This window comes from Delphinapterus leucas, chromosome 4, assembly GCF_059928025.1.
Source record: "Delphinapterus leucas isolate spDelLeu-1000000601 "Yukka" chromosome 4, BTC_Dleu_Yukka2, whole genome shotgun sequence".
Taxonomy (NCBI): Eukaryota; Metazoa; Chordata; class Mammalia; order Artiodactyla; family Monodontidae; genus Delphinapterus; species Delphinapterus leucas.
The window spans coordinates 72399085-72411569 of record NC_143132.1 but is presented as its reverse complement, the minus strand read 5'-3'; the positions used below and the strand labels follow the sequence as shown (position 1 = coordinate 72411569).

General features: G+C 36.5%; 1 protein-coding gene across 7 annotated transcripts in view; it reads right to left on the bottom strand.

The window, feature by feature from the left end:
• The window catches only part of PAK2 (p21 (RAC1) activated kinase 2), a 95594-nt gene that overhangs the window by 35430 nt on the left and 47679 nt on the right, over positions 1–12485 (bottom strand). For 6 of the 7 annotated variants that reach the window (XR_002643880.3, XM_022568648.2, XM_089910017.1 and 3 more), the window contains exon 2: positions 10937–11144. Coding sequence is in view for 5 of the 7 variants with exons in the window: in XM_022568648.2 (XP_022424356.1) it covers positions 10937–11123 (187 nt within the window). In the remaining 2 variants the exon portion in view is untranslated. Of the gene's footprint in view, positions 1–2498; positions 2691–10936; positions 11145–12485 lie in introns of those variants that run through there. The other variant, XM_022568659.3, reaches the window with a different exon arrangement.

Below are 12485 nucleotides of genomic sequence, written 5' to 3'. Positions count from 1 at the left end.
AACTTCTTGAATCTGTGGGTTTATAGTGCCCATTAAATTCTGGGGGAAGAAATCAGCCACTGTTTAAAGTTTTAAGTTTTTTTTTTTTTAATAATTTTTATTGGAGTATAGCTGATTTACAATGTTATGTTAGTTTCAGGTGTACAGCAAAGTGAATCAGTTATACATATACCTGTATCCACTCTTTTTTAGATTCTTTTCCCATATAGGTCATTACAGAGTACTGAGTATAGAGTTCCCTGTGCTATACAGTAGGCCCTTATTGTAAGTATTGTTTTCTAAATGTCTCTCCTTCCCCTCCTTTAGAGACTTCAGTTATACTTACATTAGTCTGCGTGAAGTTGTCCCATGGTTGTTCACTTTTTCAGTCTTTTTTCTCCAAGTTTTATTTTGATGCTTTCTATTGCCATGGTCTTCAAATTCACTAATCTTTTACTCTGCAATGTCTAGTCTACTGTTAGTTTTGTCCAGTGTATTTTCCAACTCTAGAATTTTGATTTGCTCTTTTTTCTCTCTTCCTTTGCTTTTCCTTAATATGCTGAATCCTTCCTTTGGGTTCTTCAACATATAGGATACAGTTATTTAAATATTTTAATGTACATGCCTACTAATTCTATCACCTGTGTTATTCTGGTATTGATTCCAATTGATGGATTTTACTCATTTGCTCATATTTATTTACAAATATTGACTGGATACCAGGCTGACATTTTTTCCTTGTTAGGTGCAGATATTTTTGCATTCCTATAAACATCTGTGAACTTTGTTCTGGGACACAGATAGGTGATTCTTAGCTGTCTACTCATATAGGAGAGAAATAAATTTAGAAACAGTTGATCCTTTTAGGTATTATTTTTAAAGTTTTGTTAGGCAGGGCTAGAGCAGCATTTAATCTAGGGCTAATTCTGTCCTGCTACTGAGGCAAGACCTCTATCCAATATTTTGTACTCTGAATAGTGGGAACAGGAAATATTCTGGGCCCTGTGTGAGCTTTAAAGGCTGTTCCCTTTTATAATTTCCAGTGGTTTTTTCCCTCCAGTTTTGGGTAGTTTCCTCACACGCATGTGCTACTGAAGACTCAAAGGGAACCCTCTGCAGATCTCTTTTTCTCTCTCTCTGTTCAGCTGTTTACTCTCTGATACTCTGACTAAAAACTAGGAGCCTTGGCACCCCCAAATTCCCAGTTCTGTTTTTCAACTTTATGAGACCACTTAATTGTCCCTCCCTACTGCTGTAAACTCTTCAGGCAATAAGCTGCATCAATTATAGGACTCAACTCATTTGTTTCCCATCTCTTTGGGATCACTTTCCTTTACTATTTGATGTCCAATGTCTTGAAAACTGTTGTTTCATACATTTTTTCCCAGTGTTTTAGTTTTTTTAGATGGGGAGATAAATCTGGTCCTTGTTACTCCATCTTGAGTGGAAGTATAACAGGTTTTGCCGTCTTATCTGTGGTATAATGAAACTTCAGGATGATGTGATTTGATATGGTCTTCATTCTTTCACTGTGTTGAGCACTCAGTGAGCTGCCTCCACCTAGAAATCATATTCTTCAGATCTGGAAATTTTTTTCTATTATTTAATTATTTTCTTCTATTTTCTTTGTCATTATTAGTTAGATAAGTCCATCCTGGTCTGATCTTATAACTGTTACCTTTTCTCTCATATTTTCCATCTTTGTACTTTCAACAACCTGGGAAAATTTTCTTGACTATCTTCCAATGCTTTGCCTATTGATATCTTTTGTTTGTGTTGATAATCTTAACTGTTGATATTCCAATAATTATTTCTCATTGTTCTCTGATCATTTTTTCTCTGAGAATACTTTTCCTGTTTCATGGATGCACTTTATCTTCTCTCTTTGAAGATTATATAGTTTATGTGTGTGTGTATGCTGGGTTTTTTTCCCTCCCTGTTTCTTCTACATTCACATTTTGCCCCATGTTGTTTTGGACTCTCTTATGTTAAGGGTTTTTCTCAAATGTCTGGTGATGCTTTGCTGTCTACTCGTACAGAAAAGTATTAAAAAGTTAACTGGGAGATAAGTCAGGCTTTTCATTAAAGGTAAGGATGGGTATGGAGTATCTGAAATATTTCTCCCCAGGACATTCTGTTTATCCAGAAAAAAATCGTTCATTCTCTTGTCTGAGGGCTTTGACTCAAGGCACAAGTGCTCTAAAAGCAGGACAGAAGAAAGAAGTTCAGTATGTTAACTTTCCTGAATCTGCCTTTTTCATTTTGGTTCTATACCTTTTTCTGACTCCTCTACAAGAATAAGGAGACTCTCAGACTTAATTCTCCTCAAATAAATATAAATATCTTTTTGTTCTTTTATTCTCCCAGAGGATGGAGTTATATTTGCATGCCTATGGGATAAAGGAGGCGCCCTGAGGGCCTTCAACACATCCTATATAGATATTCAACTAATTCCCCCTTTTCAGCCTATGTATTACACACAACCACACACACACACACACACACACACAATTGTGTACCTCTAAATCCTGAGCCTCTGAGGTTTTTACAAGGGAAATTGGTCACTTCTCATTAACATTCCCCTCTGCAAACACTTAGGGTATGTCTTCCTCTGTTCTGCTTAGTCAGTTACCATTCTCCACCACTTCACTCTTCCAAATATGTATTGAAATCTCTTGTATACTACTGTCTCCTCTCCCGTTCTCTTTGTCCTTGTGATAGAAAAAATAATTCTTTTTTTACTGTTATTTTAGTTGTGTCTGGGGAGGGAGAGTAAATAGAGGCATGTTTAACCATTAGATTCTCCTAATAGGCTATGGTAGAAGGGCAGCACGCATTGGTCATGGAAAGGAGCAGAGGGAAATGCAACTGTTAAGCCTAATATAAACTTTGCTACCTTTACTGAAATGCACATTTACATCTCTCATAAACAATCTTTCATATTCCATTAGACCGTGAATAAACTGAAGTCATGCCCTCTACTTTCTCTATTATGTCCCTTGACTTCTAACTTGGTATCCTGCATATAGGAGGAAATATTTATTAACCAACTATAAACTAATAGTTGATGACTCTTTATACGGCTCTGAACTGCTGACAGAAAAACATACAATTTCATGCACTATATAAAAGTATTTGTTTCTTCTTTTTATAAAATCTGCTCAGTATCCACTTCTGATATGTACATAGTTGGGAAAGATGCCATTTTCTTTCTTTCTTTTTTTTTTTTTTGCGGTACGCAGGCCTCTCACTGTTGTGGCCTCTCCCGTTGCGGAGCACAGGCTCCGGACGCACAGGCTCACCGGCCATGGCTCACGGGCCCAGCCGCTCCGCGGCATGTGGGATCTTCCCGGACCGGGGCACGAACCCGTGTCCCCTGCATCGGCAGGCAGACTCTCAACCACTGCGCCACCAGGGAAGCCCACCATTTTCTTATATGACCCTGATTACAGATTACTGGTCCAAGGTAGGCATCTAATTTAAGCCATGTCAGGCACAGTTGCCCACACACTCCCAGACAGTTTGATTGGTTCAGGGGTGAATACATAAACTAAGCCAGACTTAGGACCCTTAGAATCAGTCTCTCACCAGTGAATGTAAGAAATAAAGCCCAGGAACTGTTGAGGGCTGTATTTCCCAACACACAGAGAAAAAAAATCAGTCTGATATAGGAAAGAAATATGACCAGATACACAGAAAGCAGAAAAACTAGACATATAGCAGGAGAATTCCCGGTTCCTGTTGTATCTAAGGCCCAGCCATATTTTTCAACTTGGGAATTTTGAAAACTTTACAGATATTTAATAGAAAGTTTCATATATGTTAGGAGTATAGAATAAAGGGTTAAAGGAAAGAAGTGAAGATGATTAAGCAGAACTTGAAGCACAATACCCTAAAAATCTGTTTAATTTCGCTTGTTTTTATATAACACACATACACACAAATACTCCTTGAATTTTAGTAGTCCTAGTAGGAGGGGAAAGGGATATTAAAAACAGTATCTAAAACAAAAAGATCCTGAGGCATGTCTCAAATCAAACAATGTGCTGGAAGGATATTGCTATGTAAACAGAACCACTGCTTTATAACTCTGGAATCCAAGAGCTATATGGACAAACAACAACAAAAAAACCCCCACAATCATCTACCTACAGGATGTCCACCCAGCAACTTGATGGGAAGTAATGGAACAGGGAAAGAAACTTCTTTTAATAAAAATGCACAACTTTTTAGTGGACTGGGGGAAAAAAGGATTCTTAGCATCATTTTTCAACTCCATGAGACAATAAAACAAGCAGTCAGGCAGCAACCTTCAGCTAAGAGGTGGGTACCCTGAGTGATGTGCTGCACAAAAGGTACTTGAAAGAATCCTAAATATGCCACTACCATACCCTTAAAAGCCACCACTACTTAGGCTACATCTGAGCTAGAGTCTAAGGCTAAAAAAGCCCCCATTTCTTTAAAAGGAAGACTTTTCTGTTTAACAGAATCAGTGATTACTGATTACTTTGTTCTTTTGACCCAAAACAGCTTCCAACTGGTGACCTAAACTTGTTCCATCACACAGAAGGGTATTCTCTAGGAAATAGTGGAGTATGGACTACTATTATTAATCTTAGAACTAGATTTTGAGACCAGAAAGAATATTTACAGTTCTAAGTCATCTTCATAACCAACTAGAGGTGAAGGTGCATATAGGTTGAATAATTAGATACAAAAATTGCTTTAGTTTATAAATACACACCATTCAACACTAGCTAACTGAATAGAGCTTTTAAAAATAAGCCAAGACAATGGCTCACTGACATTTTCGTTTTTCGTTATCAAAACTACTATACTTGTTAAGCCCATTTCTCACCTGGACTACTGCAAAATCCTCCTAACTAGTTTCTGACTTCAGTCTTAGACCTCCAACAAAACCTGTTTTCTAGACAGCTACTAGTCTCGCCTCTTTAAGACAGAAATGTGACCAGGTCTTCCCACTGTTTAAAATCCTGTAATGGTTCCCCAGGAAACAGGATAAAATCTGAGCTCTGTAGCATGGAATACAAGGGCCCTTTATGAACTACTCCCTGCCTACCTCTTTAGCCTCTTCTGCTACCTGTAGTTTCCTACATACATCATGCTATTATTCTCTCTTCTTCTCTGCCTTCACACCACACTTGACCATACTCAGCTCCATGAACGTGCTATGATCCCCCCCTGTACCTGGGCCACTGAAACTCTTTTCTAGGCACAGAACATACTTTTTAACTGTCAAAATCCTCCTATTTTCACTTACTCATCCTTCAGTCTTCAGCTCTAATAGCCCTTCTTTAGGAAGCCTTCCCAGATATTACAGACATCTTACTCTATCCCTATTATCACTTTTCACAGTTTGTAATGATACGTTGCAGTCTTTTATTAGTGCATGAGGGCAGGGATATCATCTGCCTTGCTGATCATGGAATCTCTGATGACTCACAGAGTGCAAAAGATACATAATTAGCAGGGATATTAAAAAGATTTATTCAGGCAAGTTGTTATAAAAGGTACAATTTCTAATTTTCTTAATTTTTGCAGTGACATGAAAACCAATAATGAATAACTGAAGATACTCTAGAGTCTATTTTTTAAATGAAAATATTAGCTGTCTGTTTAGTAATAAGGACAGCAGTAAGGGATGTAAATTTGAGAACAAAATTAATATCTCTAGATGAGGCTTTACATTAGAGTTGGCAAAGATCTTAGGGTCACTGTAATTTTTTAAAATAAAAATACAATTTTTCCCCTTTTATCCTTCTGTTTAAAGGTGATAGACCAAGCACATATTGTGGCTCTCCCCTTCTACACCAAACCTCTTTATTCACCGTGGAACAAAATCTATGAGGAATGCCCAAAGATGAAAAGCAATTAGGATAAAACTAGAGAGAGAAACAGCAGCTCAGGATGTAGAAAGGAGAATGAAATTGCAGATGGATTTCTGTATTCATACAAGCATGAACGTGCATACACATTCACATTCCTAACCCTGATTCCTAACCCTCAAGGTTCAGGCCCTGTCAGAGGTGTTAGCTCCCAGAAAGGAACTGTAAGTGTGGGAGGTTGGGTTGGAAAGGGAGTAGAGCCCCAGGAATAGGAGGAATCAAAGAGCACCCCACCCTCCAAACATCTTTTTCTCTCTCAGTCTAAGTGAAAATTATGCACTCCTAAATATCTCCCTCCAAGTAGACGACACAGAGACTCTGCAGATGTTCTACTCTCAACTACAAAGCTGAATGCAATTCTCCCCAACTTGCCCTACAAATTCAAGGCAATTCTAATCAAAGCATCAACAGGTTTTTTTAAAAAGTACATGATAAGCAAAGTCCAAAATTTATACAGAAGAGCAAAGGGTCAATAGATCCTGAAGAACCACATGGTACCAGATTTGCTCTATCAGTATTAAGAATTATAAGCTATAACAATTAAGGCAGTCTGGTATTAGTGTAGGTACAGAGAAATGAGCCAATGCAATAAAACGGAAAACACAGAAACAGATCCTGGCATACATGGAAACCTGACGGATAATGGCTAATACTGTAGGTTAGTGGAGAAATGATAAAAGTTTCAATAAATGGTCTGGGACACTGGCTTAAAAAAAAAAGTGAAAATGAATCTCTCTTTACAAGTACACAAAAACCAAATCCAGATAGTTCAAAGGTTTAAATTGTAAAAGCCAAATTATAAAACATTTAGAAAAACCTAAGAAAATATCACCTCTAGTTTGGCAAAAATTTCTTAAAACACAAAAAGCTCAAACTTTACATAAAGGAAAGGAACTGATCAATTCAACTACACCAAAATTAATAACTTCTATTCATCAAAAGATACCACTGAAAGGGTGAAAAGGCATACTGCAACCTGGAAATCTATATTTAATAACACACAGCTGACAAAGGATTAGTATATATACTATAAGGAATGTTTAAGGAAAAAGAACTCAACAGAAAACTGGACTAAAAAACAGGTATGTCACAGAAAACACAAATGAATAGTAAATTAATATATGGAAAGACAATTTCCCAAGTCATCAGGGAAATCCAAATTAAAACCACAATGAGATACCATTTCACACCTCTCAAATTGGCAAAAATTAAAATCCCATAATACAAGAATTGGCAAGGATGTTCAGCAATAGAACATTTGTGTTCTGTGGGTGAGAATGAACATTAAAAAAAAAAAAACTTTAGAAAGTAATTTGATAAACCTAGTCAAGTCAAACATGGGAATACCCTGTAAGCCCAGCAATTTTACTACTAAGTATATACCTGAGAGCAACCTTTTAATCTCTGGCCAGGACCCACATCAATACATTTTACATCCTGACACACACACAATTGAAACAAAAGTTTCATGAAACTTTTGCAATAACTCTATTTATACTGTGTGCAATAACTCTATACTCCATTTCATTTAGTGTCACCCACTATATAGATTTCATAACTCACTATTGCAGTGGTTCTTAATATTAGATGCACATTAGAATCCCCTGAGGTATTAAAAAAATTAAAAGCAAAACCAAAACTGATGCCCAGGTAAGCTCCTGAAGACTGATTCAATTGGCCTGCAATGGAGCTTGGACACAGATTTATTTAATTAAGCTTCCCAAGAGATTCTAATAAGCAATTAGAATCAAAACGACCTGATGTCTGAAAAGCACTGCCCTAGAAAAATATTTCCACATGTCCACCGAGAGATATGTTCAAAAGTACCCATAGCAGCGTTGTTCATGAAAATAATCCAAAGGTCTATAGATAGGAGACCAGGTAAATAAACTGCCATCTATTTATACAGTGTACTAGTGTACAGCAATGAAAATGTACTACAGCTACATATATCAACATTAGCGGTAAAAAAGAACTACAGCTATATATATCAACATAAATCTCAAAAACATGAGGTTGAGTGAAAATATACATCCTGAAAATACGCATATACTGTAGTATGATTCCATTTATAAAATGTTCCCAAATAGGCAAACCCAAACCATATATTATTTGGGGATATTATGTCATAAGATTATAATAAAAAGCAAGAAATAAAAAATGCAAAATTCAGGATGGTAGATATTGTCGGGGGAGGAGAAGGAGGAAGAGGAGGGGTAGGATGGGGGTGTGGCCGACGGGGACTTCAGGGCATACTGGTAAAATTCTATGTTGGGTGGTGGGTACAAGGGTGTTGATTAAAATATATACATTATGTATATTATACTCTTTTGTGGATGATGTCACCACAAAACTAAAAACTTAAAGCAAAATTCTATTTATGTAAAGTTCTAAAACAGGCTGAACTGATCAAAGGTGAAAAATCAGACAGAAGTTTCCCAAAGGTCGGGGAGGAGTAGACTGTTTGGGACACAATGTGAAAGAGTCTTCCAGGGAGACGGAAGTGGTGCATAATATGATAGGGGGATAATGATTATGGCTTACACAGGTCTGTCCATTTGTCAAAACCGTAGTTAATTTTCATGCATTTCAATATATGTAATTTTAGCCAAAAAAGTAAGTGGAGAAAGAATGATAATTGTTGAAGCTGGGTTACAAGGTTCATTAGACTGTTACACTTTGTATAGTTTGACATTTTCTATTTTTTAGAGAAAGAAAAAAAGGAATTGGATAAGAAATGCAAAGCTTTTTTTTTTTAAAGAGCTTGTAAAGTTTTAAGATTAGCACTAAAAAGTTATTAAATCTTGAATATAATAAGCACAAGAAAACAAAAGACTTCAGAAATCACCAAAAAAAATTTAATGGCTGTTAATTACAGACCTCAAAAGCTGATAAACCTGAAGGCAATCAGAGCCTTCCCTAGGACCCCCAGGTACCCTCACCCTCCCTTTGTTAGCGGGGGGCCTTGAATTAGTTACCACTGGTAAGTATTAATATTTCTAGGAGAAAAGAAAAGAAAGGGGAGTTAATGAAGGAGGGTAAAACTGGAAGATTCTCAGTATGATCACAGAGATAGGCATGCTCTGCTACATTTATGTAAATGTGTGTTCAATTTGCTCACAAACCCCACCACCCTACCATTTACCCAAAGTGCGGGACTATCCACACTTTCTCCTTCAGTTAGTGCTCTTCTCTTCCCCTTTCCAAGGCTGTCCCCAAGTACATGCTGTTATCCTATCTTGAGCATTCTCCTACCCCAGTTTTGCATTCTACTCTCCATAGGCAAGTAATATCAACCCTTTGATCAATTTCTTCTGGCACTAACCACCATAAATTTTTTTCTAACCTCCGCAATTATAAATACTGTGTTTACACTGCCATTTTTAGGTTTTCTTACTTTAAATACACTGATTTACAACTACGGAAGATTACAATTTAGTGCTCTCCAACACATCCACTTTTTCTGCCTTCTTCCCACGCGTATTTTTTGGTTCATTTCCTGATTTCCCCCTTTATCTTTTATTTAATCCAGTCTAAGTAGATGCACTTTTCATTCTCAAATATGTCAAATACACATGCTACCACTTCTGTTAAATAAACTTAAAAAACATATTTTCATGAGGCTTTTCAGTTCCAACCTCATATGAAATCTTAAAAATAAGAGGAAAATTAGAAATAAGAGATATACACTAAAATGAACAGTTTTTCAACTGCTCAATATCCTGCTGGCATATCTAAATTCTCTAAGACTTGATTCTCTATTAATATTAACTATATTACCTCATTCAAATTTTCATTGATTATATATTTTCAACTCTCAAATTAAATGTGTATTTATTATTATATACAAAGCACTGTTTTCTTCCACTAGGGTTTACCTCTCCATGTAAACTTAGACATATATAAGTGGAAAAATATCTTTACCTCTACTTATATCTATTACTAGCTGTCAGAGCCATACTGTCATGCTTAATATAATAAAACAAACTAATCCCTAACTTTTATTCTAAAATCCATTACAGTCCATAATCCCTTATTCAATTCTAAAATCCATAAAGCTCTGAAAACCAAAAGTTCTTTCTTTAGGTTTGGCACCAAAACAAATTTGGTGAATTCAACTTACGTGAGACTATTTATAGTCTTTATTCTACTTTGTGTGACTAGACCAGTGGTTCTTAACTGGAGGCAATTTTGCCCCACAGGCGAATCTGGCAATGTCTGGAGACATTTTCAGTTGTCACAACTGGGTAGGAGGTGCTACTTACTAACATCTAGCAGGTAAAAGCTAGAAATGGTGCTTAACATCCTACAGTGCACAAGACAGGTCCCTGCAACAAGGCATTATTTGGCCCCCAAATGTCTATCTTACTGAGGATGAGTAACACTGGACTAGACTCTTGTTTATGGAAGATCCATTTATGTGTTGAGTACTGAGTGTTGCCTCAGATGAATCTGAGGGTATTACAGAATACATGATAAAAAGAGAGCATTACTACTACTCGAAAGTCAGAAAAACTCTTAATTCCAAGCCACAGTTGGCTCCTGAGATTTCAGACAGGAGACTGTAGACTTTATATTTCCATTCTTCTAATGGCAAGTCTTTCTCAAATATCACGAATCTCATTAATGTTAGGAAGCCATGAACTGTGGCCCAAGCCTTAGAAAATGAAGGAGGGGAGTACAGAAATTCACTGGACGGAACAAATAGAATGAGCAACAACTTTCGTTTTATTCTTTTCCATTACAGTTTAAAATAAACTAGCCTTCCTATTTTTTTCTTTTTTTGGCTGCACCGCGTGGCTTGCGGGATCTTAGTTCCCGCCAGGGATTGAATGCGCACCCTCAGCAGTGAAAGCACAGAGTCCTAACCACTGGACCACCAGGGTACTTCCAAACTAGCCTTTCTAATAGTGCCTATATACCACCATCAATTGTATGTTTACTGTTCTCACCATAAAAGATATCAGCTTATTATACTTTAATTAAAAAGATATCAAAACCAATAACATAAAATAATAGCTGTGACTCTTGAAATCACAGTAGCTATTTACCTTTCTCTGTGCTTGAGAATATAGAGATGATTTTATTCCTGGGCTTTTTTTCCTCTGGAACAGAGGGCAAAGGTTTTAAACTGTGATTGGCTGACAAAGGGTCTTTGCCTCCAGTGCTAAAAATGGTACTGCTCATTCGCACAGGGGGTGCTGGAGGCTTGTCTTCCAGTTCTCCGTTATCAGACATGATTCAGAATTATGATATGGCCTGAAACAGAAAGGCAAAAACATACAGTTAACAACAAGGTAAAAAATAGTATGGACAGGCACAAAACAGTATTAATTACCTCCCCAACTTCAAATTAGAAAATGTTACCCATTTAAAGCTATAAAACTTAAGAGATGAAATTAGTTGCAATATAGGCAATCTCCCCTAACAAAGTTGGTAAACGGCTAGCTGAGGGAACCTTTGAAAAGTCATATCCCATTAAGAGGACTATGATAATTTGGGGGAAGCAAGATGACACTAACATATCAGAGTATATCACCTGTTCAACTGGTTCTAAGAGTAAATGTTCCAATGAACAGACAACATAGAGTCTTAAAAAAATAATAATTTGAAGAGGAAGACTATGTCCTGACCAGCCAATAATAGGATATATGTCTCTGATAGGTCTACTTCTAGAGCAGAGATAGGATGCTTGCTACTAAAAATATCAACCAATAGCCTCCAAACTGATTCCATACTTGCTAGCTTCGTCATTACAACTTAACCTCAATATAAACTTTTGTAAAGGATAGGAACGTGCCACTGATACAATATTTGGTTTCTCTAAAAATCTGACCATCTAACTACATATGTTAGTCCCTTCAAGTCTGGGAACACTGACAAAAGTAAATCCAGAGTTTGGCCAAATCCCAAGGTTCTGTCATCCCGTGATGCCCTGTCCAGGCCGTCAAGTTACCCTCCTTATCCACATGGCTAATTCAGCAGAAATGTCAACCTTGTTTACATATATGTATACACATCTATTTTATGTCTTTAAAACAAAGTAGATTACACACATTTAAAATCAGCAGTGAAGGAGAGGGGATGCCTAACTTATAGATGAGCTCTGATACAAAAGTATGTATGTTAGGAAATAATACCTCACTAAACAAGATTTTGATTGATAATTAGATCCTGATTTGATTGTAACATTATTTAATACATGTAAGTGAACAAAATTTTGTATATGTACAATGAAAAGAATGCAACTGTTTTTAGATAAAATTAATAATAATTTAAAAGATTTTTATTTAGTCTGAATGCTAGTACCTGAAGAACAGTAGGTATAATTTGAAAAAAACTGAGGGATGAAGAATTATACCTAATTCCACGCCAAATCTTACAGCTTTTGTTTCCCTTGATAGAGGTATGTCAAAGCACTACTGTATAATTTATATGTCATATGACAGTTATTTTTCAGCTTACAAGAGGAAGAATGAAAGAAGGTAAAGGGAAAAATAAACATTTCTGGAGGTAACGAGCTGGAGAAGAGAGAAAGAAAAGATCTATAACTGTGTATGAGAAAGACTGCCTGAAGTGAAATTAAACTACTGGTGCTCA